At 40.7% G+C, this 15,444-nt stretch overlaps 1 protein-coding gene across 5 annotated transcripts in view; it reads left to right on the top strand.

The window, feature by feature from the left end:
• The window catches only part of RAP1A (RAP1A, member of RAS oncogene family), a 90,883-nt gene that overhangs the window by 63,176 nt on the left and 12,263 nt on the right, over window positions 1-15,444 (top strand). For all 5 annotated transcript variants that reach the window (XM_083509096.1, XM_083509100.1, XM_083509098.1 and 2 more), the window contains exons 3-6: window positions 3,665-3,748; window positions 12,144-12,212; window positions 14,184-14,240; window positions 15,287-15,427. In XM_083509096.1, the coding sequence (XP_083365222.1) occupies window positions 3,692-3,748; window positions 12,144-12,212; window positions 14,184-14,240; window positions 15,287-15,427 (324 nt within the window). In that variant the 5' untranslated portion in view covers window positions 3,665-3,691. The remainder of the gene's footprint in view (window positions 1-3,664; window positions 3,749-12,143; window positions 12,213-14,183; window positions 14,241-15,286; window positions 15,428-15,444) is intronic.

Genomic DNA, 15,444 nt, shown 5'->3' with positions numbered 1-15,444 from the left:
TGGTCTTGTGCACATAACTATACACTTTTCTTACTTATATAGTCAACTAGATCATTTTCCTCCCGTGTTGTACTTCTGAGGATAACAGCAAGAGTAAGAGTTATGGTTGGGGAAACTCATAAATCTAATGGCAAAGTTGGATTGTGATTTCTCCAAAAGAATTAGGCTGCTCTGATCCCATAGCTTTTGCTTTTCTGAATCCTTACTTGGGAGCAGGGCTATCTTGGGGAGGATTGAAAAAAAAAGAATGAGAAAGTGATGTCATGGCTTGGCTGGGCTCAGTTGTTGGGGCAGCGAAGGCTGGTTTATAATGTAAACACTGTTAAAATGTTTATCGTTGGTTTTGTCATTTTCCTTATTTGTCGAGTAATCTTGAAGAGAATGAAAGGTTTTCTGGTGCAGCTTAGTGACTGGAGAGATTTCCATAAAAAGGCACAGACATTGCTTTGAGGAGCAGAAAGGTTTCTCAGTTGGCAATGGCAAGTGAGGCCTGACCTTTTACAGGGAGAAAATATTGACCTAAATCATTCCCTATCGGGGATGGGAAAGCAATCTCAGTCTCCTGCAACTTGCCACTATAATTTTCTTGCTTAATTGTACATACTTCTGTGCAGCTGAGTGTGAAAAGATAAATTGCATAAGCAAGTATTAATGCGTTTAGTGGAATTTTAAGGAGGGTCTTGTTTGCCAGAGTTCATATATGCATCTAGCTGCCTTATTTGTCACTGTTACAAAGTTTAACCCACCCACCAGAATTGAGTTTGATAATATCTGACATCATCTAAGAGGGAAAAGATAATTTTTGCATTAGTGCTCTGTCTGGCTTAATGAAGCTCAGGAGTATCAGAGGACAGAGCAGGTTTCTTAGTTTAGTTCCTTTCACAGCCTCTGTGCTTTGTACTGCCCATTTCTCTCCCAAGCTCAGATTTATTTATTTACTTATAGAATCATAGAATTGTAGGGTTGGAAGGGACACCAAGGGTTATCTAGTCAAACCCCCTGCAATGGAGGAATCTGAACGAAAGCATCTCAACAGATGCCCACCACCTCTCATGGGAGTCTGTTCCACTGTCGAACAGCTCTTACCGATAGAAAGTTATTTCCAGTTTTGTGTTGGAATCTCCTTTCTTGAACTTGAATCCATTGGATCATGTCCTATCCTCCAGAGCAGGAGAAAACAAGCTTGCTCCATCTTCCGTGTGACAGCCCTTTAGATATTTGAAGATGGCTATCATATCTCCTTTCAGTCTCATTATATTTATATCGCACATCTTCTGTGAACCACACTGAGATCTGGTGATGAAGTGTGGTATATAAATCTAATAAATAAATAATAAATAAATAAATAGTAACAATCTTCTTCCAAAGGAACCAGGGGAAAAATATAAACACTAAAACAATACAATTAAAACTTCTGGGGGAGGGGAACAGTTAAAAGCTTCTAATCAATAGAAAAAATATTTAAATTCGGTCTCATTAAATTGGTTTTGGCCAAATCCTGATATGAATAGCAGCAATTTGTAACTTGTTCATCCACCTATACTTGATTGGCCTTTCCTTTTCCTTTTCCCTTCCCTTCCCTGTCAGAGACAGCAGGCAGGTCTACCTGCAGCACTGACCCCCACACACCAGGAACCGGGGTGGGACCCCCTTGCACATTGTGTTGCTTGGCAGAAAACTTTGCCACAGCAGCCAGATAAAATGAGGGTGCTGGACTTGGAGGGAATTGTTCCATCACACTCACTGTAGCATTGCACACTTGGTAGGACCACAAATGAATGCATAATTAATCTCAGAAACAGATGAGATTTTTCATAAGAATGGAATATGAAAATTGCTTAATTTTGTCAAGTCCTGTTCTAAATTGAGCTGGAGAATGTGTGCTTCACCTATCACTAGTTGTTCAGTCTGTTTCATTTATTCAATGAAGTTTTGAAATAATTTTGCCACTAAGTTATAGTTTATAAAATAGTAATAATAATATTTAAAAATTGTAAAACTTACTTTCTACCATATATATCAAACTGCTCCTTTCAGGGTGCCCCAGATTACAGTCATACCTTGGGCTATAGATGCTTCAGATTGCACTTTTCCGGGTTGCGCACCACGCCAAACCTGGAAATACCAGACTGGATTACTTCCGGGTTTCGGCACTCGCGCATGTGCAGAAGTTCTAAATTGCGCTTTGCGCATGTGCAGAAGGGCCAAATCATGACCCACGCGTGCGCAGATGCTGTGCTATGGGTTGTGAACGTGCCTCCCGCAGGGATCACATTTGCAACCCAAGCATCCACTGTACATACATTCTCTCTCTCTCTCTCTCTCTCTCTCTCTCTCCCCCCCCGTCTCTCCCTCTCCCCCCCTTCTTCCCCTACCCTTTCATTAAATGTGGCACAGTGGACCACAAGTAGGAGGCATTATATTTTTCTTAGATTTTTACTCCATTTTTTCCTCCTTCGTTTCTTTGACTTTGTCTCGTTTGATTGTTATAAACCAGCTGTATGTTCATAAACCAGCTGTACGGGCGGAAACCTGGGTTATTTTATGTGTGTTGTATAAGCCTGTTACATGTTTTTATTTACACAAAAAGTAATAAAATACTTGGAACAAGGAATTAAGTATTCTACTAAGCAAGTTGATGCAACTGCCAAAGGCTTGTGAACTTAGCTTTTCAAAGTGATTAGTCAAAGAATTGTAGAATATACAGGCGATCCTTTATCAGATTCTCTGCTTCTGAAGTCTCTTTTTACTATGTTTATTTAATATTTACTATCGTTGTAATATTTGCTCATAAAATAACATCTTTCAAAGAGAACATATCGACTAAAACAACAGTATGACATGAGAATGGTGGTGGTGTGGTTTTTTTTGCATTGCCATACAATATTTACTGTGCCTGGAAACTGCAACACATTTTTCAGTCATCCTGCTGTGGTTTGATGATTTGTTTGCTTTTAAAATGAGTTTCGTTTTGTTAATGCCTCCGTCTGTTCTTGAGGGGCAAGATAAAGATCTATGATGTTCATAGAGAAGCCAGGGTTTGACCCATTTGGCTCCCAACACCAACAGCTTGGAGTTTAAAACCTGTGAGTGTTCATACTGCTAGCTCTCTACACATCTACAGATTCACAGCTGTAGTCATAAGTTGCTTCTGGTGAATGTTTGTGAGATAGAAGCCACTCCTCCTATTTATTAGTTCTCATTGAATCAAGAAAGCTCAGAGGAGAGAAGGCTACCTCACTCTTTTTACCTGGGTGGAGAGCCTTTCTTTAGGCCTCTCACATCTACAGAGCCTTGCAGAAGGTAAAAAACTATCCTTGCCAACTCCCCAACCCCAGCGATTCAGACACAGGTAGCCCTCCACCCATACTGAATCTTCTATGTCAGTTAGGAAACCGGTGAGAGACGGCAGTGGGGCAACCATAAATAATAAAGGCTGGCTACCAGGTCCAGTCTAGACTTGTGGACCTCATTGAGTCTCTTAGGAGTTATCAAGTTTGGCAGAAGGAATAGCCACATCACACTTGTCTATCATTGGCCACTATATACCTCTGTTAATAGGCCTGAATGTGAAGATTCAGAAGCAGTTTGGTTCATTACTATCCCTTGTGCATTATTTCACATGATGACCTTAACTCCATTATTTCTTTTCTTTTCTTTCCAGACTGTCAGTATTTGAATAGACCACATCATGCGTGAGTACAAGCTAGTGGTCCTTGGCTCAGGTGGCGTTGGGAAGTCTGCTTTGGTGAGTTGGGTCTTGATTTTTTTAAATCGTCATGACCATAATCATACAAATAATATTATCGAAAACGCAGTCTTGAAATGCTCGACCCTGGGTGTTAATGCCATAATTAATAATTTGCATTTGGCGTACAAACCAAAGAAATCAATGACTTTTAATAGGTGTAAGTGTAGGAGGAAAAAGCTGGCCTGAGCTTGATGTTGGGGAATTCTAGAGAAGGGTGGCAGTGACTGGGAGGGTTTCTTTGAATTCTGCAGCCAGAAAAGCCTGCAATCTGTGATTAGACTATTTAGGTGAGGGATTTCCAACTTCTGTTTACTAGGGGGCTACTTTATTCTCTAAAGTGCTCTGGGGAACTAAAACGTGTGTTGTTCTGTACAAGCTGATATCCTCATGAGATTGCCTCCGTAAATATTTTGTGTTGTCTAGCAGCAATGACATCTAAATTACGATGTACATATGTTCAGATATAGCATTACAAACGCATATAGATGTAGATAACGCATATAGCATCCAAGGGATATCTACAATGCCTTGATAGTTGAGATTTTACTTCTTTTCCTCGCAAGTGAAATTTTATACAAACCTCTAAGCAGGCCTTGATTAAAATCAGGGAGGGGCATCAGGACCAAAAAAAAAAAATGGGCTGTGGCTTGCAACTGGCCCAGAAGAAACCAGTTGGCTATCCCTAGTTTAGGTCAGTTTGTCTATGTATGCATTTTTTTGGTAAAATGTGCACGTTTTGCTATATGTTATTCCACAAAACGTACAGTGTTGGGCTTTGTAAAACAGTCACCTTGGGAATAGGGATGGGCCTTGATTGTGTGGCACAAGAAAGGATTAGGACTTCGGCTGAGAGCTTGTTGAACAACTGGCCATGCTGCTCAGGCTCCTTTTTATTAAACAACGTAGTGGAAAAACAGATTCTGATTAAGTGCTGATCTCTAGGATTCTGGAGAGGTTATGAGTTTCGCTTGGAATACACTTTTTTCTTTTCTTTTTAGCTTTGTAGTGTAGTCACAGCCCTGTAACTTTCTAGACTTTGCAACTTGTGCTCTGGCTGTGTCTGAATTGCTGGAGCTGAACTATTGTAGAAAGTTTAAAAATACCACATTTTTAGATGCTGGTAAACATCGCTGGCTATTTTAAATTAGACGCCTTCAAATTACTGTTCCTCTGTGTTTGCTCTTCTCCTGTTTTTAAGCAGCCTTAAATAAAGTGAGACGTGTGGGGAGCTGGGCAATGAATTCCATGTGGTGTAGGTTCTTGTAGCATTCTGTGGCTGATGGTTTGCCATTCTCTGTGACATTGAAGTAGACATGCAGACTAAAAACTGCCATGCCAGGATGGGGATACCATTTTTAGTGGATGCCCACAATATGCTTTAAAATAATAAAACCAGAATGAGAGAACAACTTCCACCTAATGAGCACATACATCTTTCCCCAAAAGGGCTTATGCCATGGCGACAAAGCAAGTGAGCAAAGCCAATTTGGCCACTTACTAGCTGTGGACTTGCTTGGTGGCTCTGGAGCAAGATGTTCTCCTTTGCTATTTTTGTGGGGGCAGGTAATAGTGAGATGATGGACAGAAATACTTAAAATTGTACAACACTTTCCTCTGTACTCTTAACAGCAAAATTCAAACTGTAAAACAATAGGAATAAAGGTCTTTGATAATCTTTGGAATGTTGCAGCACTCCTGGCTAACTGAGTTGGTGGGAGGATGATTCGTTTGTGTTTTCACATTACTCTTGGTCAAGCATTTCATGCAGAATCCATAGGCAACAAATAGAAATTCAAGGTGCTCCTGGAAAGTTCTGACAGGAATGTGGAACTGTGGTTGCTGACTTAGAAAAGGAGTTTGATTTATTGCACTTCCTATATGGGATAGCAAATGTAGTGAACCAAAAGTCCATTCCCGAGTTGGCAACCGCAGTTTGAAGCCCACATTCCCGTCTGTGCACTTTCCCAAACATAAAATGAGTACGATTCAATTTGAAAGTGTCTTTTGAATAAATAATAAGCTCCTCTGAATTAAAACCCTCTTCATCTGATGTCTGAAGTGCTTCTCCTCAGTTGTCACATATGTGCCTGTCAAATATAATCTTACACAAAACACCTACTATGAAAAGGTCATCACAATAGAAGCATCAAGTTACAGAACCTGTGTGTTTCTATATAGGCATACACACTAAACGTATAGGGGGAGTCTAAACAAAACAGTGCAAAGAGTAGCATTAAGTCTATCACATTTCTGTGCACCAGCCTGCCTCTAAGATATTTTCTGAAAGATAGTCTCTTTGTGGTCAGCTTCAGTGTATCCTGACTTTCACTAACTGGTTTATGAGCATTAAAAATGGCAATGCCTGATTGTTATCATTTATTTACTAATTTGGAGAGATAGAAGGTTGTTCTAAACAGAAGAAGGGTATACAGTGGTATCTCGGGTTAAGTACTTAATTCGTTCCGGAGGTCCGTCCTTAACCTGAAACTGTTCTTAACCTGAAGCACCACTTTAGCTAATGGGGCCTCCTGCTGCTGCCGCACCGCCAGAGCACGATTTCTGTTCTCATCCTGAAGCAAAGTTCTTAACCTGAAGCACTATTTCTGAGTTAGCGGAGTCTGTAACCTAAAGCGTATGTAACCTGAAGCGTATGTAACCCGAGGTACCACTGTAGTTGGTAGTTGATGCTTTAAAGTGGATACATGAGAACGATGGGTAATGGAGCTCTTTGTGATGACAGAGCTGAAACCCAGGGTTTGCCCCTGGGTGGTCAGTTGATGCTGGTGAGTGGCTAGTTTAGATTGAGTAGGGGTTGTTGGTAAGGAAATACAGATGTACCATCTAAGTCCTATAATATGATTCGATTTGCCCAAATGGGCTGCCATCCATTGATAGGTTGGAATGCCTTTATCTGGCAACTGGATAGCTCAGTTGGTGAGACTCTTAATCTCAGGGTTATGGGTTCAAGCCCTATGTTGGGTGAAATATTCCTGTACTGCAGGGGGGGGGGACTATATGATCTTCCTGGTCCCTTCCAACTCTACAATTCTGTAAACTGTAGATGACAAGTGATGTTCTGTCTCTTTCTTTGCTCTGCCTGTCCTGCAATAGTTGGATTTTGCTGAAATCTGTTTTGGCAGTGTTGGAATAAGACCTAATAATGCTAGCCATAACATCAGGGGCTCATTCGCAATTGCATATTCCAATATGATATAAGCCTTCGCCTGCCAACAATATCTTCTTCCTGTTGGGATGAGTAATTATTGGATATAGAAAATAAGAAATCATTATGACTGTCTCCAACTGAACTGAGGGCAGTGGAGGTTAAGGCAGTCAGGACTAAGAACCAGTTAAATGAGGTGAAGGTTGCTATGACAACAGCTTACCTGGTAGGAAGGTATTGGGAAACCAATAATTGACAACAGCTTATGTTTGTGTAGCTGTCAATTCGTAGAAGATTTTGGTTTCTCTCAGTCTCTCATATCTCCAAATGTTCAGTTCCCCACATTTCCACATCAGTTTGCAATTAAAATGAAAGTCTTTATGAATATGCCCATTTTCTATGCAATTTTGCCTAATATATACATTTTTGCAAAGCGATTTTCCTTATATAATGCATTTTTGTAAATTTTCACTAATGTATGCATTTTAAAGCACACTTTGCCCCCATTGCAAAGTGTGGTGTAGTGGTTAAGAGCGGTAGTCACGTAATCTGGGGAACCGGGTTCGTGTCTCCACTCCTCCACATGCAGCTGCTGGGTGACCTTGGGCCAGTCACACTTCTCTGAAGTCTCTCAGCCCCACTCACCTCACAGAGTGTTTGTTGTGGGGGAGGAAGGGAAAGGAGAATGTTAGCCGCTTTGAGACTCCTGAAGGGGAGTGAAAGGCGGGATATCAAATCCAAACTCTTCTTCTTCTTCTTCTGCATGCATTTTTGTACACATTACTTTGCTGAACAATTACACTACAAAAATTGGAAAAGTGCATTTTAATATTATTATTTTTTTAAGGCTGTGTTTTTGTCTGTGGTCCAAACGGAGTTTCTTCCCTATCTGTACGTATCTGTACAGTGCAGATGTGTTGGCCAGGACAAGGCAGATGCTTATGGTGTTCAGTGTTCGCTGTTTCCACTGCTGTGGCAAAAGCGCTGTGTACTCAAGTTGAGTATTTTGCATAAAAAGTTACTTAATCACAGGCGCTCTGCCTTAAAGCTACACTTGATTATTTACCTGCAAGTTTTTGTTGCTTCTGGTTGTGTCATTCACCATGGCTGACAAGTGTCCTTGGTTTTTCTGCAGCCAAGGTTGGAATCCTGCACTGTGAAATCAAGCTTCTTAATGAGAAGCTGACTTGATAGTTGCTTTGATTAGTATGCTGAATAAGAACATCCTTTATTAGTGGTAGGTTTTGCTTAATCTTCAGGGGAATAGAATGTTTTGCTGGGCAAGCTTTACATATCTTGTCATTTATTTTAATTCAGGAAGACATTCTGTGCACATTCCAGTAGCCATGTTGGTCTGTTGCCGCCAACCCACAAAGAATCCTTTAGAAGCCTAACGTTTATTACAGCATAAGCTTCCATAGACCAGGGACTACTTCGTCAGTTGCTTAAAGTGCTATTCTCAGTTGGCAGGTACATATGCACATAGACATAGAGAGAAAATGTAAATGGTCAGGTGAACGGGAAATGCAGAGCAATGCAAAACACAGTGCCATTAAATATTAAATAGTCTAACCATTCACAACACCAGTAGCTGATAATGACATCCCCAATGTCAGGATGCTTGTTTTATTAACACCTGTCCATGCCAGAGATGACGAAAATGAACTTCTCAACATTTTGCAATTCAGCATTTTCATTCTGAAGTAGGCAGGTATACCCTCGTTCAATAATGTCTCTAAGTTCAGGTGAACAATAGTGAGACCTGAGAGGTTAAATTATTCTCTGCCCATTTCCTGAGTATTGGCATTTCTGAGGTCGTGTTTATGCCCATATATTCTTGATGATAATAGGCTTCTATCATCTGCCAGCAATGCCTTCCTGTTTTCTACATTAGGACAAACAAGTAAGTCTTGATATAAAAGAATAAACTTATAACAAAGAAGGCACTGGTTGAAAACTTAAGAGCAAGCAGTCCCATAATTTGGGCACTGCCACCTTGAAGACCCTGTCTTCAATCTGCCCCTATGTAACCTCTGAGGGCCAGAGGTGCTTGGAGAAGATCTTGACTGACAATTAGCTTCCTGTTATCCCTGGTTCCTATACATGCATTTGAAGTAGCTGCATGCAACTGAACTATGGGTTGCATTCATTCTTTCGCTAATGAGATTGTTCTCTCTGGGCAAGGTTTTCTGCATGCCTGAAAGAACAATATTTCCTCTTCTCCCCCTGCACACAGTTCTGGGGGTTCTTCTGACCTTCTGGAGCAGATTTGGGGAGGGTGTGGTGGGAGGAGACAGGATTAAGTCCCATTGCATTAACAGGATTCCTTGCGCTGGTTTTTATTGCCACAAATTAGTTGACTACAACCCTATGTATGTAAAACTGAAGTAATCATATATTGTGTCCTTGTTCACACCTTCCGTTCCCTTTTTTGTTTCCCTCTGCAATTTTTTAAAATTGCAAGCTCCTTGAGGTGGGAGACCAGTGTTTCTTCCACTCTGTAAATCACCATTCATGCTGATGGTGCTGTATAAATAACAAATTCCTGCTTCCAGATGCTTATGCTACAATAAGCTAATGTTTAAAGTACTTCGGGGCTCTTTGTATTTTCTCATATGCATTTTTATTTTGCCTTAGTATCTGAAAGACCTGATGTGATTGATAAATTACTTGTTTGCTCCTAAAGGGCATGTGAAATACAGAATGTTCTGAGTAGTTAAATAATGTACTCTTATTTAGCAGACTGAGGGAGGGCCGTCTTTGTACATATAGCCTAGCAGCTTCCTGTGTTTAAAACGTAAGTGAGATCTCTGTGGCTTTTTAACCATTTGCAAATGAGATTAAAATCTGTAGGTCTCTTTTGAAACATTTTGTTAAAAAATGAGAAATGAATATAACAAACAAGAATAATGAAATCTGTGTTGCGTTGTCAATAAATGACTTTTGGGGTTTTTGCAGATTGACTTTTGCTCTGATTGAGCTTTAAAGAGCGGGTTTTTGCAGAGAAAGCTGCAGAGCAAAAAAAGGGGCGCTTATACATGGAGCTTTAACTAGTATACTTTGTCTAGAAAGAGCAGAATAAAGGTAAATTTGGATAAGCCCTAAGATTATAGGCTTTAGGCAAAGCTATCAGGTCTCCATACCATATTTTGGTCTAATCATCACTCTCCTAACCTCCTTTGCCGTTCGAAAGGTTTGGGATCAATAATATCATCCTGGGGTACCTTTATATATGGACTTTCCATTGCTTTGTGCATTAGTAGATGCCTTGATCTTTTTTCTAGGAGGCAGTGTGTAGGTTGTGCTAGGCTGAAAGAATGACTTTTGAATGGTGCCTCCCTTCCTCCATTGAACATGAAAGCTAGAAAATTGTTTTCTCCCTTGTTAAGAAATCATTGGAGCATTCAGCACTCCCCCACCCCACAAATACAATGATGCCTTTTGCAGATAACTGGCCTTTCAAAATCTGAAACCACTTATTAGGAGCTATAGTGCTTGTGTTTCTTGTCATCATAAGAAAAATCCCAGCTTTGACCCTGAACAAAACAGGCTGTTGTTTAAAGGCTGTTTGCGATTTCTTAGAGCCAGTAGCTGGAAAAGACATTTGCACGAGTCACTGCAGAAAAGGTGGCTGTTTTTTTTAAAGGGAACTACTTGATACCTGCAGGTACACGTGTACACACTGCAAAATTTGATCAAATTCCACAGAAGGGCAGAATATTCTTGAGAATTAATAAAGCCCATTCAGTAGTCAAAAATGGTCTTGGGAAACCTTTGAGACCCTGTGTGTGCATGCTGGTCTTGGGCAAATCTGCAAAGCATATGGCTCACCTCCTAGTGGACTTCCGGGGGTGTGTGTGTGTGGAATAGGGATTGTCACAATAAAACACTTTTAGCAAAAGGCCAATGCAATTTACATCATTGGTCTTGCTAAATGCCTCGCAGGTGTTAGTTGGTTTAGAACCTCATCTCTCTCCCCCCCCCCCCGACGGTGCTACAAATGTTTAAATATAATTAAACAGGTTGTGAATCTGAATCACAGAAATTGTTACCCATGTTCAGTCATGTAGCTGGGTTTTAGTTTAGAACCAACTTCATATAGCCTGGTTCACATGTAACAACCAGGTCCTGGTTTGTAAGCCTTTTGGAATGAGTTGCTGGTGGGCCACTGAACTGCAGGCAGCAACTTCTCAGCGAAGAACCTTCTGGCTAGGACAGGCAGGAATATAAGAGAACTAGCTATTCCAGTTGAGCAACAAGGTCTTCCTAAATTCTGTCATGCCCCTGCAGTATCTCGTTGCCCTTCGGCCTTAACTTCTGGTTTGCTTTTCTCTTCTGGTTTGTCCGTCTGGGTGTTACTGCCCTTTGGAGACTTCCCAAGACTTTCCTAGTGTCACCGGAGCGTCGGCATAACATTGGGGATCCTTACCTAAGTTAGGGACAGTTGTAAGCAATTAGGTTAGGCTACCTACCAAGGCCAGCCAAGGGGAGCCTTTTTCTTCAGTTGGTGGCTTCCTGGTGAAATTGACCTGTTACATGTACCAGTACTTGCCTCTTTCAGTGCTCTTCCAGTAGGTTTGGGGAGCAAAATCTACACTTTCTGCTCCCTTTTGCTGCACTAGCCCTGTTTCATTTAAATATGTGCACATACTGATTTTAATGCAAAGCTTTTAAAAAATAGCATCCCATGTGAGTTTCTGTGGTGTTTAATATTACTGCATATGCTCAGTGCAAGAGGAATAGTGGTGGACTGTAGCAGTTATCCATGAGTGAGACAAATGACAATCCCCAGGCAGCAAGTCAGGGTTGTGTGGTACTTCACAGTTTAGCACTACCATGTAAACTGTGGTAAATAATGCAGATTGGCCCAACCTATAGAGAGTTAGCTTAATGAAGCTTTTTCTTTAAACCATTCTCATAAGTAGCTGGAGAAGAGACATTTTCAGCCTGAAATCTGCATAAATTTGTTGAAATGGGGTTTGAGTATCAGTTATGGATTAAGCACTTGAAGGAGACTTATACTGTACCTTTTAAACCTGTACTTTTACCTGCATTGATTTTCCTGTTTCACTAACTAGGCATCAGCTTGAGAATAAGATTGGGAGAACCAAGCGAAATGTCTGTTCTTTGCAAACGCTTTACGCGATTAGCCCGTTGAATAACTTCAGTTGGAGGCAGCTGGCTGACCCTCTCTGTGTGTTCTTTTCCCTTTCTTGTTTTTCTTTCCAGACTGTACAGTTTGTTCAGGGAATTTTTGTTGAAAAATATGACCCCACAATAGAAGACTCCTACAGAAAGGTAAAGTATGAAGCTGTGATTTTCTCCACCCACTCTCAGATCAGTAACTTTAAAACTCCCCTCGCCCAGTTTTTCCCCTCTTGGTGTAGAATTCATGGCCTCCTCCCACAACACGATCAGTCTATTATTAGGATCATATTCCTAATAGTGTATTGCTAATTCTTCCCAAGAGAATCATTACATGATTGTCTATCCCAGGGCCCTCCAGATGTTGTTGGACTCCAATTTACATCAGGCCACGCCAGCATGGCCAACAACAGTTGCAGTCCAACAGCATATGGAGGACCACAGACTCTCTACCCCTGGTTTATCTTGGGCTTGTTTTGTCTTTGATATAGAGAGGGCCAAATCTGGATGTGGACTGTGGCATGGTAAATTGGGGACAGCCCTTTCCCTATGTCTTTTTCCTACCAAGAATTACTCCAGAAATTGCTGGTTTCCCCCAAAATTGGTACCTTCAGGGTCAAATGGTTTCTATGGTGGTCGTGGGTTGGGAAAGCAGCATGGGAAAGATGAATCTTCCCCTGCTCCCTGAATGCTACATTCCCAATTCAGAGAGGGCCTCCCTGTGGTTGCATTTCCTTTTTATTTATTTATTTTAAAAAAGCACAATCACTAAGTCCAGGACAGAGAAACGTGGTCAGCACCAGTTGAGTCTGGGCCTGATACACCATCCAAAGCATTCTAGGTAATCGGGTCTAATGCCATGCAGCCTTATTTCACAATGCCAAACTAAATGTAAGTCAATTTTAAGCTACTTGCTGTTAAAAAAAGCAACATGCTAAGTTTAATAAATAATAACTAAGTATTTTAAGTCAGCGTTTGCAATTCCTTGGCATTTGTGGATTTTATAAGTTTTGGAGAAAAGCCCCAAGTTTTTTGCTTAAATTCCATTAAAAGAACAAGAACAACAGCGTTCAACTCAACTCTTCACTCCGATTTCATAACAGGATATAAATCAGAAGCCAAACGTTTTGGATAACCCTATGAAGTAGTGTTTTTATTATTACTTTATTGTTGTTGCCCTGCAGTTTCATTGTGGATACTTTTAACTTAACCATAATATTTGCATGCAAAAGATTCCAAGTTCAATCACCTCTTGTACAGATGGAAAAGACTCTTGTCTAAAGCTTTTTTGGAAGGCCCTGCCAGTCACAATAGACAAAGTGAGCTAGGTGAAGCAAAGATCTGCTTCAGTATAAGGCAGCTTCCTGTGTTCCTAGATTACAAGCACACCTACACAAATATTTCCTTGATCATATTACATGTCAGCGTTGTTCTATTAAAAATTAAATACTTGCTTGACATCCATTTAGGTATTATAGTTCAGCGGCAGAGCACATATAGAAGGTCACAGTTTCACTCTCGGGCATCTCCCGATAGATAGGGTTAGGAAATATTTCTGCCTGAAATCTTGGAAGAGCCTCTGACAGTCATATGCAATACCGAGTTCAGTGGACCAGTGCTCTAACTCAGTAGCTTCCTGCGTCCCTAATGGCATACAATGGATACTGGCAGGCAGCGCTTGGAGACTGCTAGTGAAAGGGCTTCTTGCTCTTTGGGTATTTTATCTCCTGCCTGCCACGTTCCATCCTTTTGAATGCAACCCCATGTGTACACTCAGAAAGCAGTGGAAAAGCTCACAGTAAGGCTTGTTCACATGTACACTGTACACAAGTACAAGCTGTCTGCACACATGTACAAGTGTTTGTGTGTACACTCTTGTTGGTTTTTCTAAATCCTGCTGATTTGTACGGCTCAACAGTTGTGTACACAACACTTGCATAAATTCATGGACTGTAACTTGTGCATAACTCTGCAGCTTAACTGTTTGTGTACACAGGTGGTGCACTAGTTGTTTGTAATGCTTAAATGCCCCTATTGCCAGGAGGTTATGAGCAAGCATTAATTGAGTCTCTTCCTCCTGTCCCTTAAGGCTATAATGGTATCTGTCCTTTATTTGTCTTTCAGCAAGTGGAAGTAGACTGTCAACAATGTATGCTTGAAATCCTCGATACAGCAGGGACAGTAAGTGAGATCTATCCTGAAATGCTTAATATTTGAAGGGAACACTAAGAGTGATGCAAGACATGGCTTTTAAGGGGGGGGGGGTGTCCATCTCTTTCTTGCTTATGTTATGTGGCTATAAATAAACCAGCATTTCTTGCCTTTTCTATTATTCCGAGTAGCTCCTTGCACAGTATATTGGGAACAAACTGAAACATTGTCTTGAAAGTTTTTCATTAGAACTTCATAAAATTTAAAAACATTTTCAGATTTCCAGCACTTTGAAGTTCTAACGAAAAAGCCTCTTGTTGAACTTCTCTATTGTTGAAAACAACAACAAATTAAAACATTATGGCAGTTAAAGCTGACAGATAAAGTGTCACACTGCTAAACAACTTGTAAAACACATGTACCGATACAATTGCTGCCTTTAAGAGAGACTGCCTAGCTGCCTGGCTTTCTTGGGCGTCCGTCCTTTAAAGCTTATAGTGGTTCTTGATGTTCTGAAAAGATTTCCTGAAATCCTTCTGAATCTAAAGACTGCTTCACATCTTACAATAGAAGTGTGGTTTATTTATCACCGTGCATTTAGTATTATCCTCCACAGCCTGAAATATGCGATCTGGGCTGGCTATATAGTTTTTTCATCCTGAGTACACTGTGTTGGCCCAGGCTGCTGATGCATGTTTCAAGTGAGCTCTGGGTGTATGAGAGAGAGAGAGATGGCGGGGAAGGTGAGAGGGGAGGGGTATGTGTTAAAATACATAGCTGCCTTTCGCAATAGAAGCAGATATTTGGTTGTAAGGTGTGAAGCCGCCCTAAACACTTCGAAGCCCTTGTTTTAAATTTCTAACATTGAAAGAAGGATATTTGAGAAAGCTGGTTCCTTTTAAAATTAAATTTATTTTTTTCACTGGATTTCTGCAAGAGCAAAGACTGGAAATTTCCAGTTGCCTATGACCTTTTTATCCCTGTTTAAACCTGAACTTCTTAATGTGTGTATGTTAAACAGCTAATTAAACTAAACAGCTAATTCATTTATTTTTTTTTTTAAAAATTGATTACAGGAGCAATTTACAGCAATGAGGGATCTCTATATGAAGAACGGTCAGGGGTTTGCACTAGTATATTCTATTACAGCACAGTCCACGTTCAATGACTTGCAGGACCTGAGGGAGCAGATCTTACGGGTCAAGGACACGGAAGACGTAAGTAAATGGGTTAT

This window comes from Podarcis liolepis (assembly GCF_965112155.1).
Source record: "Podarcis liolepis genome assembly, chromosome: 6".
NCBI lineage: Eukaryota > Metazoa > Chordata > Lepidosauria > Squamata > Lacertidae > Podarcis > Podarcis liolepis.
This window is presented reverse-complemented; position numbering and strand designations above follow the sequence as displayed.